We start from the raw sequence: 21,896 nt of genomic DNA, 5'->3' as shown, positions 1-21,896 counted from the left end.
ACAAGTCACTTATCCCCCTTATAAATATGTTTAGAAGGTCATGCCTGACAACATGAATTAAACCGGCCTAATAATCATGCATGAGGACCATAAGAACGCGTTAAAATGTATTCGTCCCATATCAAGCTGTGAAATATGTTCCACAAAAATTCAAGTGGCTTGCTCGTAACAAGCAATAGATATTCGATTTTTCGGAGGTCTATCCTGGGTGTAAGATAATTGGCCATTTCCCGGATTTAGCATCAATGACTTCGATGACAGCTAATTCTTAATGACTGCTATATTAACCCCGAACATTCCTGCAATAATACTGTTAAGTTTGTTTTAGCCAGCCGGTAGCTCTTCCTTATCAATCGAGAAAAAACGTGGACAAAATGTATTGCAGTAAGGAGCCATTTATACTACTATTGTTGATAATTTGATATTGCTGCTTAGCTTCATCAATTCAATTGCGAAAGAAAATAGTAATAGTATCTTCTCTTCATAGTAATACCAAATTGCAAATGTCACTATTATTAACAACCAGTAACGGAACAGGATACCTAAATTATATTCCATGTTAAATATATAGTCACGGGTATTTCGTAGTGAATCCCAAAATTTCAGCAAATTGTTGAATTATTATCGGTAAAAAGACATAGATTTAAAAAAAGATTTTGCCTCCTGGGAAATTATCGATGAAACAAAAAAAACAAATTAGACTCGCTTTAGGCCAGAAGGATTCTTGAATAAAATTTCCATAAAAGGCTCATTTCTGCGCGCGAACAGAAAGAATGAACTGCCCCTATGAAGAGGTGGAACCCTCCCTTTAACCTTGAATTTAGATTCAAGGGTACTTTTAATAGGTCGTTTATATACGACATCAAGTGCACGTTACAGACGGCATGCCCGCAGTAAGTTCGATAAGTTGAGGAAATGACCCAAACGAATTGGATATGGAACTCCTTGCGAGAACTGTACGAGATTCGGAGCTCCACCTCCGCGAGGTCTCATATTTGGGTGAGGCGAAGGGAACACTGCGAAAATGAAAGGACTTTATCTCGACCATGCAATAATGGAGAGGAAATCAGAATGTCTCGTTAACGCCCTCACTCTACAATGACAGTTTGCTTCGTCCCCTTATCTCCCACACACGGTCACCTTCTCAATTGCATAATACAAATATTTTTCCCCAAATCCAGTAAGTAACAGCGCAGAATATGGGTACCAACTGAACTTAAGGATACTGGCTTACCATTTAATGCATTACAATCAGGAAAAAATGCCTCGAACGATAACCTATTGTAAATTCACTATCAAATATGAATCTAGGGATACTACGATCACTCCAATTTCTTTCTCTTATAGGGTAACTAAGTTAAATTTAAATCGTTGTTGAAATTTTTCGCAATAAATACAAGTAAATAAAAGCGATTGCTTACACATTTTTTAGCAATTAGATGAAGAGATTACACGACAAAGTTCAAAATATTTCTTAATTATTTCATACATTTTAATACTGCTTAAATAGACATGTTTGTATACGTATTTCAAACAAACACTATTACAACATAAACAACCCTCGCTAACCAACCGAAAAGTGGCGGCTTCGAATCCCAAATGTGTGCATTTTTAATTACCAATGGCATGAACGTCAACGATAATCAAACTTTATAAATGTTAGAAAGGATTAAATACTCTAAAAAACGCACATATGAATTAGATGTAACTGCTGTTATTACTATAATGGTTCACAACAGGTGATTTATTCAAAGATCATCATCATCACTGGTCAACAATCCTAGGATTTGTTTGACGCAGCTCTCCACTCAATTCTCCTATCTGCTAATCTTTTCACACCTACGTATTTCTTCTCTTTCACATCTTTCTTTACTTGTTCCATATATTTTGCTCGAGGTCTTCCTTTTCCGTTCTTGCCTTCCACTTGTCCCTCGACGATTGTCTTCATCAGGCCATCATGTCTCAAGATGTGGCCTATAAGGTTGTTCCGTCTTCTTGTTAAGATTTTCACGAGGCTTCTCTTCTCTCCTACTCTTCTTAGGACTTCCTCGTTACTAAGTCGTTCGATCCATTTGATCTTCATCATTCTTCTGTAGAACCACATTTCGAAGGCCTCTATCCTTGCTTTCTCCGCTGCGGTCATTTTCCATGCCTCACTTCCGTATAGGAGTATACTCCAAATGTAGGTTCTTATAAATTGTTTCTTTACTTCCATATTTAAGTTTCCCGCGGTAATCAGGTCTCTCTTTTGGTGGAATGCTCTCTTCGCCTGTGCTATTCTGCTGATTATTTCTTTCTTACGTCTCCCGTCACTAGTTATCTTGCTTCCCAAATAACCGAGTTCATCCACCTCTATCAGTTTTTGCTTCCCTATTTTAATGTTAGTCTTGACTTCTTCTCTTCTGCTGCATACTAAGATCTTGGTTTTCTTCGTGTTTATTTTCAGTCGATATTTACCCATTACCCGACCCATATTAACCAGAATAATTTTCAAATCCTTCTCTGTTTCTGCTATAACAGTTATGTCATGGGCAAACCTTAGCATACTAATTTTTTCTCCATGGATATTCACTCCCAATGCCTTTTCTTTGATTTCGTTAATAGCTTTCTCAATGTAAACGTTGAAAATTACGGGTGATAATGTAAAGCCTTGTCGCACTCCTTTCCTAATTCTTGCTTCTTCACAGCTGGGCCCTGATGTTATCACCTCTACTTGGTTTTTGTATAAACTGTGGATGACTCTTCTGCCATTATAAAGAACCCCAATTTCGTATAGGATTCCAAGCATTGTGCTCCAATCTACGTTTTCAAATGCTTTCTCTAAGTCCACAAACGCAACGAACGTTGGCTTGTTCTTTTCCATTCTCTTCTCTATGAGCAGTCTATGGGCCAATATTGCTTCCCTTTTGCCTTTGTTTTTTCTGAATCCAAATTGGTCCTCATCCAAGTACTCTTCTGCTTTTCGTTCTATTCTTCTATAGATGATCCTTGTCAGTGATTTCGACGCATGTGTAGTAAGGCTTATGGTCCTAAAATCTTCGCAGTTCTCCGCTCTTTTCTTCTTAGAAATAGGGATTATGATTTTCCCCTCGAAGTCCTTTGGTATCTCGCCTGTCGTATACATTTCACTAATGATTTTGTATAGCTGGGTCGACGTCTTCTCTCCGGAATTTTTAATTAGTTCTGCAGGAATATCATTAATGCCAGACGCTTTATTTATCCTGAGGTATCTTACAGCCGCATCAAATTCCGATCTTAAAATTGGGGCTCCCATGTCATCGGTATCCACTTCCCTCTCGTTTTCGATAGCATTCGTTCTTAGGCTGCTTCCTTTGTACAAATCTTCCAGATATTCCCTCCATCTTTTCCCTTTTTCTTCGTTTTCAATCATTAGTTCTCCGATTTTGTCCCTAAGGTTATTACATCTTACGCCCCTTTCCTCAAAGTAGTTTTCACAATCCTATAGGTGGCCTTTACTTCTCCTTGTTTAAGATTGTTTTGTACGTCATCACAAAAATTTTTCACCCACGTTTATCGAGCCTTCCGCGCTTTACGACATATTTCGTTCCTTATTCTCTTGTAACAATTCTGTCCTTCCTCTGTTTTCGCAGCCTTGTATTTTCTTCTTTCTTCAATGAGATCTAATACTTCCTGCGTGATCCATGGTTTTTTCATAACGACTCTTCTTTTACCAAGAACTTCCTCAGCTGCTGCAGACCACTTCTAATGGTTTTCCAACTCTCTTCGATTGGTTTATTGGTCGTATCCTCCCCTATTTTCTTTTCTAGAGCCTCTTTAAAAGGCAGTTTATGCTGAACCTCCAATGTTTCAATTTCCCACATGTTTTTCACGGCTTTCGTCGATTTTTTAAATTTGAGGTGGCATTTCATCATAACTAAGTTATGGTCACTATCGATATCTGCCCCTGGATAACTTTTGCAGTCCTTCACCTGGTTCCTGAATCTTTGTTTCACCAGAATGTAGTAAATTTGGAATCTTTTAAGGTCTCCTGGCATCTTCCACGTGTATATCCTTCGCAGGGGGATTTTGAATAAAATGTTGGCAACCACTAGCCTGTACTCAGTGCAGAATTCAAGTAGCCTTTTTCCTCTTTCATTTTGGCTACCTAACCCATATTTCTCAGTTATTATTCCGTCTTGACCTTCGCCGATGACGGCGTTCCAGTCAACTAAAATAATGACATTTTCTTCCCTTCTTACCTGCTTGATAACTTCCGCTATATCTTGGTAGACATCTTCTACTTCTTCATCTTCATAAACTGACGTAGGCATGTAAACCTGTACCACTACAGTAGCTACATGTTAAGTATCTATCTTCACCATTACTATCCTTTCATTTAACTGCAGGTAGCTTTTAACACGCATCCCGGCGCTCTTTCTAAGCATTATGCCTACTCCAGCATTACCATTTAGCGATCCTGTGTGTATCATTCTGTAGCTTCCACTCCAAAAGTCTCCTTCCTGGGACCACTTCATTTCGCTGATGCCTAATACGTCGAGATTTATTCTTCGCATCTCCACCTTCAAGTTCTCTAGCCTACCGCAGGTACGAAGTGATCTAACGTTCCATGTTCCTATCCTTAACATTCTATCACCTTTGACCGATGTACCCTCTCGAGTAGTCCCCGCCCGGAGATCCGAATGGGTGACTAGTTTACCTCCGGAATATTTTAACCGAAGGAATTCCACCATGTTATTATATAAACTGAGTGGAGTAGCTACGACTCCTCGGGATGATAATGTGGTGGTTTCCCCTTGCCTTTCACATCGCAGTACTACAGCCGTTAAAGTAAATGTTACCACGCCCGTAGTGAAATGTGTATCGCTGTACCGACCAGTATGGTCTCCACCTTCGCTCATGTGAAGAAGAGCTGCTGCCCTCTCCTCCGGGTGATGAGAGGCATAATTGTTGGCGGCCCCCAGTCGCCAAGTCACGGTATCTTCACAAGTTTCGGTGTTATTTAAATGGTCTACCTTACCCAAGGGTAGCCCAATACCCCCTCAGAACACCGCCGCTTTTTTTCCATGACTGCTTATTCGACGAGGGAACTCGCTTATCTCGCAGCTGACCTCTATATCTAAAGGTCGACCTACCATCCGCTACGCGGTGGACGCACTCGGTGGCTTTAAGCTCAGCCGCGAGTATTCAATGATGGCTACGAAAATATCTATGGAATAACAGAGTGCATTTTCTATCTTACTAAAGTGACAAGTCATTCTAAGTCATTGCAGTCATTTGAGCCCAATGTGAATTTGAGTGGCGCGAAAGGAATGCCAGAAAAAATAAATTATCCTAAAATGCTATTAAAATATTGCTCATTTAGTCAGACATTCTTTTAGAGTCATTTATATTTAGTTTAAATTACTACATTAGCTATGAATGATGTGACACTGCCTCGCTGGTTTGAGGGCTTGGCTCGAAGTCACTCAAAATGGAAATCATGATAGGCCGAAATCATTTTAAACGGCTTGATATTGGAACTGAGTTCTCATTTACAAAGAATAGAAAATGTGCGTCTTCTTGTTTGGGAGTAACGGAGTATGATAAAGTTGTTAAAAAGTGGCCTTTCATATTACGGAGGAATGAGTTGCAGAATATAATTATATGTCAGTAAAACGTGTAATCACTCCAGATATGCATACGGCTTTATAATTCGCGAATACATGACAGGCTGAGGGGCACCATGCTAATCTGAGTCAAAACGAAAGACACTCGATTCATTGAAAACGTGCACTCTAGCACACCAAAATATCGAGGCATGAAGACTCCTCCTCCTCATAGTTCTCTTTTCCTAATTTTTTTTTCTGGATATGACTTATTGGCTCCAAAAAAATCAATGAATCTTACAGGCGGTATCAGCGTTATTGAAAACCAAATTTTCTCGAAATGCACGAGTTTTTCTCCTTTCACGAGTTAATTCTTCAGGCCAATGCTTTCGACACAAAAGATTCTGAAGGACATGCCCTTAAACATTAAAATTAAGCATTCGGTGATCCTGAGTCCATGACGCTTTCTACCACTTGATTGTTTTTTCTTCGAATTATTTCACATGGTTACAAAAATTTTGCTATCATCCATTACGTTTTTTGGTATCTTAAAATGTTACGGTAAGTCATTATTTGCATAAGAGAGAGTATAAATTTCGTTCAACGATAGGGAAGAGGCTATTGCTACCCCAAGTCTACGTCCGAAAGCCATATTTTATTTTAGCAAACTGCGCAAGCACCGTTTCGGGGGAGATATATGACTTAATCCTACTGTCGGGAAATGAAATTCAGGGCATCTCGAAGCTTATTGCAAAGGAGTCTGAGAGAAAAGAAGCCCGCTATAGCATAGCATGGAGGCCAACGGATTACTCCACGCGTCGTTCGTACGCAGAGATCAGTGGAGTTGCCTGCGCCAAACTAATTCCCATTTGAGGCCTTGTAATCTAGCAAGGGGTGGCAAGAAATCCTTCCAAGAAACGGAAACTATGCCGGGGAATACACCCGAGTTGATACCTTGAAATTCCGTTTCAGCAGCAAAATGTGTAACCTATGCGCCTCCACTAAAACACCCCAACTTCCCCAAAATCGTTTTAATGCTACCATATCAATAGCGCAGTGCGCCAATATCGCTTCAATAATCATTTTAAATCTCGTTCTTGCTCGCGTTCAGTGAAAAAAAAAACTCGTGCACTGATGCCTTTTCTTCTTCGTTCTTTCTTTGGTCATTAGTTCTTCTTTAGCATAGTTGACTATAGAGTCGTTATAGCATACTACGTAAGCATCGGCATTGCATGAATTCTAACTGCATGCTTTCTTTAATTACTTAAAATATACAGCCTCAAAATGTTTGCCAAAATAAATATATTACAGATTGGCAGTAATTTTAAACCAATTGCGAAGTTTAAATGGGCAGAAGTTTCTATTAAATAACACACCTATGCAAAACAACTAAAGATCACACAAAACAAAATTACACCTATTCATGCACGTCGCCGAAGAAAATTAATTTCTAAATAGGTAAATAATTGATAAAAGCAACACAGTGACATCAACAGGGAGCTCCATACACCAAGGGCTAATCAGCTTCAGTTAAATTAATATTACATTAAGAAGCCTTCAGTGATTGGTGAACGCATGGTTCTACATGTTAACTATTAATACATGCTGCAAATGTACGTTAATGAAGTACTAGACTCGTCATGAAAAGAAACAAGAAAGACTTCAAAACAAAAAGTCTGATTTTATTTAAAAAATCGATTGGGAAAAATATGAATCATGTCGAAGTGGCGCTCCATGGAGAGTTTTAGCTATCACGTTTTCATCATTCAAATTGTTTTTTTATTTACGACAAAAAGCAAAATGCTGAAACTTTTGCAGTAAATTCATTACAAGATTGCTTCAATTAGTGGAAAAAAATGTCATTAATTTTCAGAGTTTTTCTTCAGGTACTTTCCCCATTCTGTTACCAGCTAATGTCTTTTCGTCCAATTATATCCTTGCCTAAAATGATCCTTCATAGCTATTCTTCTGATTCCATCTCACAATAATGTCAACTGTTTTCCCACCATAACACAATCAGCAAACTTATCGAATACCAGCTTTTTTTTAATTCTTAGGTAATTTTACCATATTCTCCTATACTGGTCAATCAGTTTACCTAATTCCAGCATTTTCCATGCACCCGTAACAATAACACAAATTCCGTAAAATAATTGCGATGGAAAATTATAGGCCTTCCTGTCAGTTGTGCCTCGCTTACACAGAGGACATTATTTGATTGGAACATAATTCGGATGGCATCATGAAAACTTGAGGAACTGACCTTAATTCATTGAAACCTGAAACTTTTTGATTCAGAATCAATCACTCAGAGAAAAATCCTCTATTATGATAAAAATGCATTTTAAGCGATTTCTACGTTTCTATCCTTTATTTCAGTTTTATTCAAATCCGAGTTATTATCGAAGCTTACTGCAGGGTCCTTTAAGGGAAATTTGGATTTTTTTGTCCAGAATGTGCTTTGTGTCCATTATCATGAAACTTCCTCCGATGCTAGACATTTTGCGACAGCATACTGGGGAATAAAAATGCAGAATGTGGGCACCATCCGATGCGGCTTTGCTCATCACAAGGCTTCCGTAGGCAGCCAATAATTCGTTTGAGGTCGACCTCATCACTCTCGGGTGGGGAATGCTGGCTTTCGTGCGAAAAATCCGCAGATGAGCGCGATGTGAATTCCAAACGTGTATCATTCGGAACTAAAACTAACTTCCTTTTTGCCAATCCAGTTCGTTAGATATCCTTTTTTATGGCGGCGCGTGGCATGATAAACGCACGAAGTCATAAAAGGCAGCGAGGGGGCGATAGTTGGGCTGGGAGATCGATGAGCGACGCCATGAATGTCCTCAGGCAAGGATCTAATTGACGTGGGGAAAACGACCTTGGAAAAATTGAGAGAAGGTGAACCGCAATGAGCAGTTCCTCTCTGTCATTTGGGAAAAGAATCGCTCTCTCAGGGAGACAGCGGAAATTTTCACTTTACCATGGCATTAAAATAATACCATTAGTGCCAATGGTAAGCATCCCCATACAGCACAGGAAGAAATTTATATAAAAAATTTTTATAAAAAAGGAGAAATTTTTATAAACTCGTGTATATTGAGTCGAAATTTTGTGTAAGGAATAAGTCGAGAATTCGCCCATTTTTACACGTGTAATTGCTGTGTAAATTTGGTCCAACTCCCTTGACCCTTATATACAAAAAATATGAAGCAAAATGTGGTAATGCAGATGCTAAGATGAGCAGTAATCTGAACATGATTAAAGTTTCAAGATAGATGATTCAATAAAGTCGTTCACCTTAGTACCAGCAAAATTTTCCCAACGAAATCTAGTTAAATCATTTTACGAATCATCTTGCGGCATATATTTTATAGGTGTATATTTTATTAGGATTATATATATGCTCCTGTCGAGATACAAACGAGTTAACCATTAATTGCGACTAGAATGATGCTGCTTATTAATTTAAAATTCTCAGTAATTTCGAATCACTTCCGTCCTTAGATTATATGGTCTAAGCTTCCGTCAATGCCTCGCAGCACGCGAATTGAACGCTGGGAAAACAATCACGTAACGATATAGCTTGTGTGACTCGAACTGGAAGTGACATCAACAATTCGCTAATTCTCTTCATCCTGGTGTGCTTGTGCTCAATGAAACTACTTGCGATTTTACCAAGGTTTTGTGGTTTTTTTAAACTATTCGGCGGTACTTTAAAGATCTATCCATCATCTCGTATTCGCTATTATCGTATCCATTATGTCATTCACATTATTTTTCACATCATCACCACTTTTTTGTTACATCATCACCACTCGTGTTTTGTCCTGTACGTATTTCCTGATGAATTATTTTATACAGGGGAACCTTTTATTGACACAATAAATGAAAACTTTTAAACTAATATGTTGACTATGTCTTATTACATGTTTAGTATTAGTAAAGTGCCACCGTTTGCGTGGTCACTGCCATTTTCCGGTCATCAACAAGAAACCCAAACCCTGGTGGAGAAAGGAATAACTAAAACGGTCCCGTTATTGGGTTCCTTGTGAATACACGTGTATTATCCAGTTTGTGGCGGACATAAGACCGTATATACACCAGATTTATTCCGTTTTTACTCGGGTAATAACGGTTTTTACACGAGATAAAGCACGTGAAATACACGACCTATATGCCAGCTAGCGACCGTTTGGGCTGTATGGGTCATATCTTTCACATAATCTGTCTCTTGAAATTTCTTTTGTACTTCTATTGGTCAAACTTGCAAGTAAATCGTCAAATGTAATCATTATCGTGAAATAGGATGGTTTCCTATTTTTTATTGCCTAAATCGAAAGATTATTACTCCTGCAATAAAACTCTAAATTAAATTTTTCATCTTTGTTTTTCCCTTACAGTCTTTGCAATATCGTTGATCATGGGGCAATACCACACAGTGCGGTATTGCCCCTAACTGGTGTACGGTATTGCCACGGCACTCGGGACAAAAGCGTATAGTGTAAGGGTTTTGTAAAATGGGCTCAACACTCAAAGTAAGTTAAATATTCCAAATATGAAGCGAAGAATTGGTGGGAAATAGAATTTCCTTCGAAATAATATGATTGCCTTCATCATTGAAGTTATCAATTGAAATACATAAAATAAAAATGCTTAAATGTTAGCTATTACCCCCCCCCCCCCCTAAAACTCATACAGAGAATATCTCTATTTCAAAGGGAAGTTGATTTTGGAATTGATAAAGATGATAAGATGATTTTTGAAGTAGAGACGATTGATAAATATTGCTTCATCGCTCTTTATTTCTACGTAATGCTTCACATATAAACCTAAATCACTTCAAACAAACAGCAACATACTTAAATGTATTATTTAGTATGTATTTCACGCTTTTAGATTTTTAAATGACGGTATCTATTTTTCTCGATTAAATTAAAAGTGAAAATGTTCAAGCGCGTGAAAGGTTAGTATGAATGCTGGGAAAAGACCGCTGTGTGAGACCACCTTGGTGCGGAGCTATAAGCGCGGCTACGATGCAGGCTGCTAGCAGGTAGCAGAGTACCCAGATACCAGGTAGCGCTAGGCTTAAATAAGGATTAGTAATGCCATATTAAACTAAGAAAACTTTCCGACCTTAGGCATTTTTGATACGTGATTATTAAGAGATGCTTCCCTGAGCTCTGTGCCTCATGCATGCATTGGTAATCTCAGACGATGTAAAACTCCTGACTACTCGTACAGTATCTAGACCCCTGCGTCATCACGTGGAGTTGCATCGCATGGGCGCCAATCTGGCCTTTTTCAAATGAGGTTAAAATTGACCATTAGCGTTCGTATAAACTGGGATTTCTAAAACCAAATAATTAGTATATTATGGATACACTAATGGTGGGTAACGAGTCACAATCAATACCTTTCGTTTTCTTTGATGAAGGAAACTACCCCATTGCGCCGAAGAACGAATACTAAAGTGGAAAACGAATAGGAAAATAACTGTCGCCGAGCAGAGAAGTTGATAGATGAAAGAAATATTATTCGTGGGTGGGGCGTGGGTGAGGGTGGCGTGTGCTGAGGAGGAAACAAAAAATAACGCACCTTCGTCTGCATTCACGGAGTGAAGCATGCGCGAGAGCATATCTACGGAACGCCATTTAACTCCTCAGATTCATTACTCTCCGGACGTCCTTACAAATGAAACATCATGTGGTGGCTATATTTAAAATGAGTTAATCATTCATTGATCTTGGGCACCGAAAATACAATGTATACAGGTGTCAATGCTTCCACGCAAAATAGCCATGATTCAATATTTTCCTCAACTGATGGACATAATACCAGCCCAAGATATTGGCACGATCAAGCACCCACCCCTACGTATCCAATTAGTTTCCGCAAAGTACAGGGTGAAATGCTGTACAACCACTTTACATTTCTCTGCATGTCTGCAATGTGTACACAAGACTACTAATTAGTCCTATCTGCACATTTAGCCGCCATTATTTAGAATGAGCTCCGCCTTTGAGCAGCCTTTCGGCTCTTCTTCCTTCTTAAATTCCATTCCAGAGCCAATATTTTCCAGGTACCACATACATCTCCTCTCTAAGCACCATCCACATGTCATCATTTCCCCGTTTCATCCGGCTCCTTTCATCAAGTGACGCTTCAGATCGCCCATTTACCTCACCTCCCGTCCAAAAGAAAGGCCAACCTTGCTCTTCTGCCCATCGATAACAATCCCCTGCAACGATCTAGTCTCCCTTTCTAGAAAACACAGAAAATCAACAAAAATCAATGGTATAACAGGATAAAATCTTTTTCATGCTTTCCCGGCGAATGGACTTGGTAAAGAGTTCTCGGGATCGCCACCGGGTCAGGAACTCTTTACCAGGATAAAATCCTTTTCGCCAAATAAAAGAGAATTAAACCACCCTTGATAACGTTTCAACTGTAGAAATTGAAAGTAGATGCATGTTATGGATAAATCACTCCGATTATTGGTACAGTTTTGGCCGGATGTGGACATTTCGGAGGCTTGGCCAGAAGACGGGATCCGATTTTATACTGAGATCTTATAAACATCATAAAATATGCGAACTCCCATGCTAGACCGTGCACTTCAAGCAAAGGTGTGAACGGAGAGACTCGCATATTTGACATCGCACGATTCCCAGGAGGTGCGAAAGGGATGGAATCTGCCGCTCTTTATTTATTCATCCTGTTTTCCTTTAATTAATTAAGGAAACCTTCTAAAGAGAAATAAAAAAGAAGGGGAAAAAATAAAACGAACTTCGAAATAGCGAATATTTTTGAAAATATACAGAAATAATAAAATAACAAACGAAAAAATCAATAATCATAATTACTGATTCAAATTTGTAAATCATTTTCGAATCAATAGTTTTAAGTTTCTTGTAGCACACAAACAACATTTGACACTGCCAACGGTACACATGCTCCATTATTTAAATTTCCGTTAGTAAACTGGCTGGTTGGGGTGAGTTTTGAATCACCGGTACAGCTAATCCGTCTTCGCCTTCGGCGCGGACATTCATTGTGAGACCTCCACTTTGCACCTTTAAATTTAAAGTTTTCCCCAACTCTATAAGGGCCCTCCCTACCCATTATTGACATGGACCATTATTCCATTACTTGAAACTTCCTTAAATTTATACTTTTGGCGCGACCATCAAAAGTTTAGCACAAAAGTTCAATGTGATTATTTCCTCCCCACCCATCTTCAATGCCTTGAAAATATTCTCATACCTTTCCACAATTCAAAGAAACATAGGGCACCAGACTTGCTCTATGTCACAACCAAAGGCTAAAGTAGACTTGCCTTTCCTTCTATATTTTTCTGAATATACTTCCAAAATTTTATTAAAATAACATTTCCGCCATAGCTTTATTGTGATAGAGGTTTCTTTTTTTACTAAGGACTTTCCATAACTTTTACTTGTTTGCTGAAAAAAACTTCGCGACCAAAGTTTCCCTGTGCGGGAAAGTTGTCTACTCATACTGGGTCTCCGAGCAGAATATTTATTTAGAATCATAATGTTAACCTCTGCTCCCCGGGCTCGAAATTTTAACAATAAGGCTGATTTTCGAGACAAAAACCTAGAAATTTCTGCAACAAAGCCCATTTTGTAAATAACAAATGATGGAGTAATAGATGGGTGTGTAATTCTAGTTGGGTAATCCGAATGACTACACAGATGAAAGTGATTTATTTCATATGTGTCAGAGCGATAGGATGTGGTTTAAATTATTATACCTATATCCCTTCGCGGATGACATTCTGTATTAGCTAGAATATTAGAATTTTATTTGTAAGAATATTTAACTGGTTCCCACATTTCCCTCGTCACATCATGAGTGGTGGTCTTTGTATTCTTGTACTTATCATCTATCCGGTGCAAATCGGCCCAAGTTACCCGATAAGTCTATCACTGACTAAATGTAATGGATTTTTCATTCGTTCTATTCTTTGAAAAAAGAGTACTCTTGTTATAGTAATCAGCCCTAGGACAGTGATACCCAAGACCAGAAAAGCTATAAAAAAAGTCTTCGTGATAGAACACATGAATTACGTTGAACAATTTTACGAGACCCTTTCAGTGAGAATTATGGTAAAATGGTTTATTCCCTATGGTTCACATATCATACTATTTCCTTTACTATTTATTTCCGACATCGAAGTGTCATAAAAACGGATTTGTTGGTTTAGCGCATGGTAAAAAGATGAAATTATATGCATGTATGTATTCCATATTATAAAGGAGGCTACAATATTAAAATCTTGAATCCCTCATTCATCCTATTAATACAATACACTTCGCGTAACATCGTACGAGGATTGCAATACATCTTGGGTCCCAAAATCCTTTCTCGCTGTTATTCAAAGAAAAGTTATTTTTCCACCCAAGAAAATAGATTGCTTCCCATAATGGAGGAGGATAATAGGAGAATATAGTACGGTTGAATAGAAGGGCGATAGATATTTCAAATGGATCCACTTGGAATGCTGACGCTGTATACACGCGTTTAAATAGGTAAATGGATGCATAAATTACGAGATTAAGCCAGAGTGACAAAGTACCTATATGTTTTTGGATATCATGTTGAGAAAGAGGCTTTACTTTTATTCCAGAAATTCTCCTTCCAAGTATTGCCAATGGTTCGAATTAGGACTGAACTGAGATTCACTTACTCAGTGGCTCAAAAATTACAGGTTGAGAGCAGGGATGGCAAGTGAAACAAAGAGAAAATGTTTCGTTTCGACCCGGAGGGAAACGAAAATACGAGGCTAAGATTTAGTTCCGTTCCTGCACCAAATAAAAATCACCAAGGAGTTTAGTTTCGACCCGGGAAGAAACTTTACTCCCGGGAATGAAACTAAATTAATCGAAACTTCGATGCTTATAATTAAGTTTCGATCCCAAAAGTTGAGTGGAGGGGGGTAAGAGGGGGGTTGGAGGAATAATTTCGACCCATTGCGTTTGACATGCGTGTACAGAAATGTTAACTACAAGGCTACAAGTTACAGGACAAGGTACAAGGCTAAAATATTGAGCTTAAAAATCGAATGCCCAGTTTGCGTTCACCACTCTTCGGTTTGTGGTAAAAATATGAGTGCCCCATGCATTAAATGGCGGTAGGCCTTTGCTTCACTTCATTCAACCATGCATCGTACTCGGTGCCTGGGTCAAAACTAAACTGCTCGAAGTAAAAGCACGTAGTCCCTCCGATGCGAAACATTATCTGTGTTTTGTTTCGTCCCAGATTTTTACTTTAGTTTCGACCCGAAGTAGTTTTGACTCCGATTTCGTTTCGACCCTGAATTTATCTCCCCTGGTTTAATTCTTTTTCATTTTGTTTCTCCATTTCACTACCGAGAACGAAAATAATGAAGTTTTACTGGTTTTGACTTTCGTTTAGTATCTATTGCCCTCCCTGCTTGTTATTGAGCGTAGAGGGTTGTGGACAAGCAGTCAAAGGGAACGAGATGGAGGCAGGTGCGTTGAGCGGGTGACAGTCATCCATAGTGGTGCAGTGGCAATTGATCGTGATTCTACAATAAAATATTTAATCGTAAATAAGAAGGGATTTTTTTATTTTAGTTTTATGCTAGCACACTTTTATTATAACTAAGATTTTGGTATTACTTTAATTTTAATGCAAAATAATTTGCTGTTTTACTTATTTCAATGACAGAATAAAACTTTAAATTAAATTTTCCATCTTTGTTTTTCCCTCACAGTCTTTGCAATATCGTTGATCGTGGGGCAATACCACACAGTGCATAGAATTTCCTTCGAAATAATATGATTGCCTCCATCATTGAAGTTATCAATTGAAATATATAAAATAAAAATGCTTAAATGTTAGCTATTACCCCGCTGTCCCCTACAACTCACACAGAGAATATCTCTATTTCAGAGGGAAGTTGATTTTGGAATTGATAAAGATGATTTGTGAAGAAGAGACAATTGATAAATATTCCTTCATTGCTCTTAATTTCTACTTAATGCCTCACAGATAAACCTAAATCACTTCAAACAAACGCAACATACTTAAATGTATTTTTCACACACCTGGCTATACTTCAAAATCTAAAACTGACATTAATTTCTTTTCTTTATTTCTTTGCAGAGCACTGGAATTCATCTCTCAAATACGAAGTCTCAATCGTGACAAAGGAGACAAGAGCATGTACTCACGTCTAGAGAAGGTGCAGGAAAAGCCATCTAATTATGTTCTAAAAAACACTACATCGTGTGTGAAACCATTTTTCCATTTTTAAGTTATCGCCTTTTCATAAAATTACAAAATCCCTTGCTATTAACTCCATAAATATTTAGATGTGGATAACACAGAATTTTTAAAATGTATGAAAGACATACGTAAATTTTATGCATGAATGGAATGGGTATGTATTCCTAAGAAATTTGAATAATATAAAAGATATGGTGACAAGATCTTTGAATTTCTCCCAAAAACTATAGAAATCCTGGATATTCAATGGGTTCATAGCGATAGCTAATGTGCTGGGATCTATTATGATAGTTTCTGTGATTTTGGTGATCCAATTATATGGTAAACGTGAAAGGTATTTCCATACGATACATTGACATATCTGAATGAAAAAACCAGGTGTCACTGATGAGATCCTTTCTACATAAAAACCATATTTGAATTAACAAGTTCATATTTTATAATTATCAGCCATTCTTAACTGTCATTGATTTCAATACTTTCAATTCCTTTTCGCTTTTTAAGAGTTATTATTAACTGTTTCACTTTTTAATTTAAGTGAAAATCATAAAACAGGGGGTACATATTGATCTAATAATAAATATCATGGGTAGCGGATGGGATGTTTTGATCAAAACCTTAGCTTCTCTTGCTCTTGAAGCCATACACAAAATACCAACTTTATTTTTTTCCGGTAAACTATTTTATCCATACCTGCACTTCAAGGGTTATAACAAGGAAACACCATTTGTTGTGGCTCATTGAATCCCAGCAGGATCATTGATTTACATACTTTTAGTTATTTTAAATTGAAAGAGACTCAAAAAAATCTAAGCCATTTCATTCATTCGTTACCAATTTTTTCAAATGATTCTTAATTTAATGTCTAACTCCCTGCTTTCAATTTTTTTCAGGTCCAGATCATTTCAAGACCAGCATTAGAAAGTGACTGTGATGGTTAAACACTAAAACAACCGGAAATGTTATGCTAACAAAACATGTTTAACGTATAAATAAAATTATTTATAAATATACTGATATAATAAATTCATTTTCCTGAATCCTATAATTGACTGGTTACACTATTTACTGATACAAAAATAAGAAAAAAACTGATTCTGAATAAATAAACATATTCCAACAGGTGATATAATCATTGTATTTTACCATTGTCATGTATTTCAAACCTGGATCATGAATGATTAGTATCAATAGCAATAATCTCCTCACACTTTTTTTTAATTTTGATACATGTAGTCATTTAATTCCTGATCCCCATTTCATGAGTATCTTACTTTCAAATATATGACACACATGGTACATCATCAGTGGCGCAGCGAGGGGGGGTTTTGGGGGATAAACCCTCCCCCACACAGCTCAGAGAAATTTTTAATTTTAATCCATTTAACTTAATTGGATTAATATTACTAATATAATAGTGTAAGGATTGATAAAATATCCCTCAGAAAGCCGTAAAACTCGCCATTTTTAACCATTTATCTGAAACATTTTCTAGGGGATGGCCCCCGCTTACCCTGGCGGTTATTCCACATCCCCCACCCTCAGAGCCCCCAGTATTAGTTCCGTGTAAAACCCCCCCTAGCCTTAATTCCTAGCTGCGCCCCTGTACATCATTATCAACTACCCACGCAAAGGAAATTCACAATATGAGCAGCAGCAGAAGAGAAGAAGTCAAGAACTATGTGAAATGAGGGAAATAAAAACTTGAAGAGTAACAGGTAAACGGAAACCTTTACAACGATGTAAATGAAATTAAGACCTAGGCTTATTTCGCTTCAGCAGTAGAGAAGAGATATCTTTCAGAGCGGCATGGAGAACAACATATTAGAACCCCACTATATTTCCAGGTCCGAAAGAAACGATAAACTATTAACCCAGGAGAGGGCGCTCGGCGAAATATATCATTGGAAGGCGCGTGGGGTGTCATCGGCACCCCAAAGAAAATATATTTTCTTATGCATCGGATCCTGTACGCTCGCTGCATATTCAAGGTGTGGTCGGACGAGTGTTAAACAGCACCTCTCTTTTACTTTCTCGTCCGAAACTCTTCCCACAATACGCTTGACGAATCCTAATTTCTTTATAGCTATGCCGCAAATATTTCTTGTATGTGTACCCCACGATAGGTTCGAGGTAACTCCTAGGTACTTCACTTCGCCTGTTGCCTTTATCTTAATACCATTCACAGCATAAAAAAACTCTGCAAAAAATGTACCAACATGCATTTGCTCAGATTAAGTTCGAGTCCCCACTCTTGGCTCCACAAATAAACGTTTAAATCCGATGATAGAATTTCACAGTCAAGAGTGATCACTAATTTCGCGATAGATGACAGCGTTGTCAGCAAATAAACTTATTTAACTGCTAATTCGGGAGCAGAGATCAGTAATATATATCGTGAACAAAGTGGGTCGATTACGATTCCTTGTGGAACATCCGATGTCACTTTAACTACATCAGAGCTGATTCCGTCAAGAACTACTTTTTGTTTACGATCATTCAGAAAGTCGCGTATCCAGTTTACCACCGTTTCGATAAATCCGCATGACTGTAATTTGTATAAAAGTTTATTGTGAGGTACTGTGTCGAAAGCTTTCTTAAAATCTAGAAATAATGCGTCAACTTGTCTTTTCGATTCACCAGATTTGAGAACGTTGTGAAGAAAGAGCGCGAGCTGTGTTTCGCATGATTTAGCTTTTCAGAATCCGTAGTGACAGCCATGGAAGAAGTCACGACTGTCTAAGAAACTCATGATATTGCTAACGACGATATGCTAAAGAATCTTGCCTGTAATCGATGTTAATGATACTGGACGATAGTTGCCCGGGTCATGTCTGTTTCCCTTTTTGAATATCGGTGCAACGCTTGCAATTTTCCAGTCTAGGTAACTTTCCTTCAGATAGCGACTAGTTGAATATTATCTCTAAGAAAGGTGCGATCTGTGGAGCTAACTCCTTGAGGACACGCGCGGGTATTCCCTCCGGACCCGAAGATTAACTATTACTTATCGATTGAAGTTTTTTTAGTTATCCCATCGCGTTGTATGGAGATTTCTTCCATAGGTGCCTCAGTACATGGGATGTCTAAATTAAATCCAGCAACGTATGTAGTGTACACACTTTCGAAGTGGGAATTTAACGTGTTAGCTTTTCAATATTTTCGGTGAAAAGTTTCAAATAACGAATGTACGATTGAATGTTTTCCCTGAAGCACTCCCGCGAACAACTAAAAGGATTTCGGATTTTATTCGAGTAATTCACCGAGTACTTCCTTCTTGAACTTTTGCATTGCAGATCGCATTGATTTCTTGGTTATTGAGCGCTATGCAGCGTAACTTTCTTTTGCTTAAAGTTCCTTCGATTTATGACCTAACGTAATGGACTTTCTGTAAAAGAAGCAAAGTTTTCTCTGTTTCCTAAGGTCCCTCATGACGTCGTTGTTGTACCAGCGTGGTTCTTTATTATCACTTTCCAGTTTTTGCGGAACATATTCGTTGATTCCTTGGCGTAGAATTTCTAAGAAGTGTTTCCTCTGCGCTTTTACCCTCAGTTTTGGCTACGAACTTTGTGTTGGAGTCGTTTAGCATCGCGCCAAATGTAATGAAGTTACATTTTCAAATGAGTAAATATTGCGTTTTGCTTCAACAACTGACATTACATCAACTTTTAAGGTTGAAAAAATTACCCTGTGGTCACTTATACCGTCAATAATATCGATTTGTTTCATCAACCTAGGATGGCTCACTGATTAAGGGTGTAATATCTTATTTTCTCTCGTAGGCTTGTCAACAACTTGGGCGAGAGAGTGATTTGCAAGTACGTTGAGTAAGATCTCGCTGATTTCTCTATTCCATGAATTCGGTTTTACAGTGTAAGTATCCCAATTTATAAATGGAAGATTAAAATCTCCCGCAATAACTATTACACTTTTACTGTCCCACAGAGTTAATGCGGATATTTGATTTTCTAAATAGTAAATAATGTCAACTTCGGAATTCGGAGGTCTATAAAATGAGCAAACATGAATACTCCTTTTGTTACGTTGTTTGATTGTACACCATATGCTTTCTATTTCATTGCCAACTATTTCATGGGTGGCGCTGTGTAGTAGCACAGAGTATGTACTCTGTGCTACTAAAACTACTTGTCTTAAATTCAGCCTCCGCGATAAATAATGGAGCAAATATTTTTTACCGAGTGAATGATTTTTTTTACCAATTCCAATATTATTTTGTAGATATCAAGTCATGTAATAATGTGAGATGGCATTTTCTATGGAATGGCGGATGGAGCCTATGTAAAATTTAGAAATAATAAATTAGTCGAACCTATGGTTATCCAATGCCCTAATGCGTACACGGGGAGGAACGTATGGTAAACGTGTAAAGACATGGTAATCTGTATGTCAAAGTAGAACTGAGGGTATGATGCACATTTTAAAAAAGCTAGAAGTTCCCAAGCTAGAACCTCCGTTAAGACGGCCAAGGGCTCCGCTCCAGGGTGTCATAAAACGACCGTTTTCGAAATTAGAATCCTGAGGGTCAGGGATCGGTGATTGAAGAAGGTATAAGGGTTTCAGCTGGTATCTTTCTGGTACTTAGGTCTTTTTGTATGAGTCCCAGGAAAACAACTCACTTTGTCGAGGTTTGAACGCTTTTAATAGAAGCATGGTCTTCGATCGTATCCAAAGATAACGAAATGAACTTCGATGAAACGTGCAAGTACATCGCATGAAAAACCTCCACTGTCTTCACCATAGACCATTTGAGAATCGGTGTCTTGAAGTAAAACATAAAAACGGTGAATGTTGAGCGTTAAAACCCATACAGCTTCAATAACCTTACCGCGGCGCGGCTAATCCAACTCCCGACGCGCGGAGAAGAACCCTGCCGCGCGATCGAAAAATCAATGTAATTTCCGGCGACGCAAACTTATTTCAAAGAAAACTGCATAAAGACCTCAAGAAATCTTCAAAAAATGCTCTCATATAAGTTACTCTGCGCGACCTTGCCGAAAACCTATTTGAAACTCTACCTAAATGTAAAACTTTGTCGAAAAACAGTATCCGCCATTTTGTTACTGCACGGTAAGAATTTATGGGCTGTATCCTTTAAGATTACGGAAAATTAAAGAAAAAACACCATGCTAACAGATTATGTGGTTTTTTATTCGGCAAGAATCCACCCATAACTTCACCATTCACTTACTTTGGAAGATTTTCAGAGAAAATTGAAGACGGGCGTTTTTATGGAAATTTGCTCACGTTTGAGCCTCTGTATCTCAGTAACGGGTAGGATCTATGTCAAATGAAGTACATATCAATAAATTTCAATCATTTTTTTGTATACCTGCGAAGTTTCAAGTTTATAACTCAAAAAAAGCCATTTTGTAATTTTGTCCGGCTTTTTCCGATTTCCGCCCACTGTGCTTCGGCGCGCTTGTTTTTTATGCTACGGCAATTGACTTCACCAATGTTAACGTCATATTTTTTAGTTTGAGTATCGGATGGTCCTTTTCGAAGCTTTTGTGTACTGGGCGAGTGAATTTTCCTCGGAGTACTAATAACGTTTGGTATGTTTAATTTCTCTGGAGCACGCTTTTTGGGATTATTGACACTATTGTCCGGCTTTACCGCTCTTAAGCCAACTTTTTTGTGTATACTTTCGCTATGCGGATTTCCTTGGAGGCTACGTTTAGTTTAATCTTTAAAAATCCCGCAAGATGACCTCCCTCTACTCTAAAAAATACCCACAGTGCTCAAAAATCCTACGAGCCACCCGTTCAGACGCCTCTTTGGGATAATGCACCCCAAACGAATTGAGGGGAGCCCGGCACGAGCTAAGCACCGGCCGAAGATCCACTAACTCTGCCCCAATGCTCTCAAAGAGTTCCTACAGCCTCTTGTTGATGCAGGCAATCCTGTCCCAAACTCGAGGGCCGCAGTCCCTCCGTGAAACAATGCTGCAGATGGATAGTCGCATATCTACACCGGTGCCCCTCCGAACGCGTGCCACCTCCGAGCTTAGATCCCTAAAGGAATTTAAGATCTCATCGG

The 21,896-nt window shown here is 38.3% G+C and overlaps 1 protein-coding gene across 1 annotated transcript in view; it reads left to right on the top strand.

The window, feature by feature from the left end:
- The window catches only part of LOC124171411 (pyrokinin-1 receptor-like), a 210,267-nt gene extending 193,412 nt beyond the window's left edge, over positions 1–16,855 (top strand). The window contains exons 4-5 of the mRNA XM_046550585.1: positions 15,720–15,798; positions 16,736–16,855. Of these exons, the coding sequence (XP_046406541.1) occupies positions 15,720–15,793 (74 nt within the window). The 3' untranslated portion in view covers positions 15,794–15,798; positions 16,736–16,855. The remainder of the gene's footprint in view (positions 1–15,719; positions 15,799–16,735) is intronic.
- Positions 16,856–21,896: the final 5,041 nt, after the last annotated feature.

The sequence above is a fragment of the Ischnura elegans genome, chromosome X (assembly GCF_921293095.1).
Source record: "Ischnura elegans chromosome X, ioIscEleg1.1, whole genome shotgun sequence".
Lineage (NCBI taxonomy): Eukaryota > Metazoa > Arthropoda > Insecta > Odonata > Coenagrionidae > Ischnura > Ischnura elegans.
This window is presented reverse-complemented; position numbering and strand designations above follow the sequence as displayed.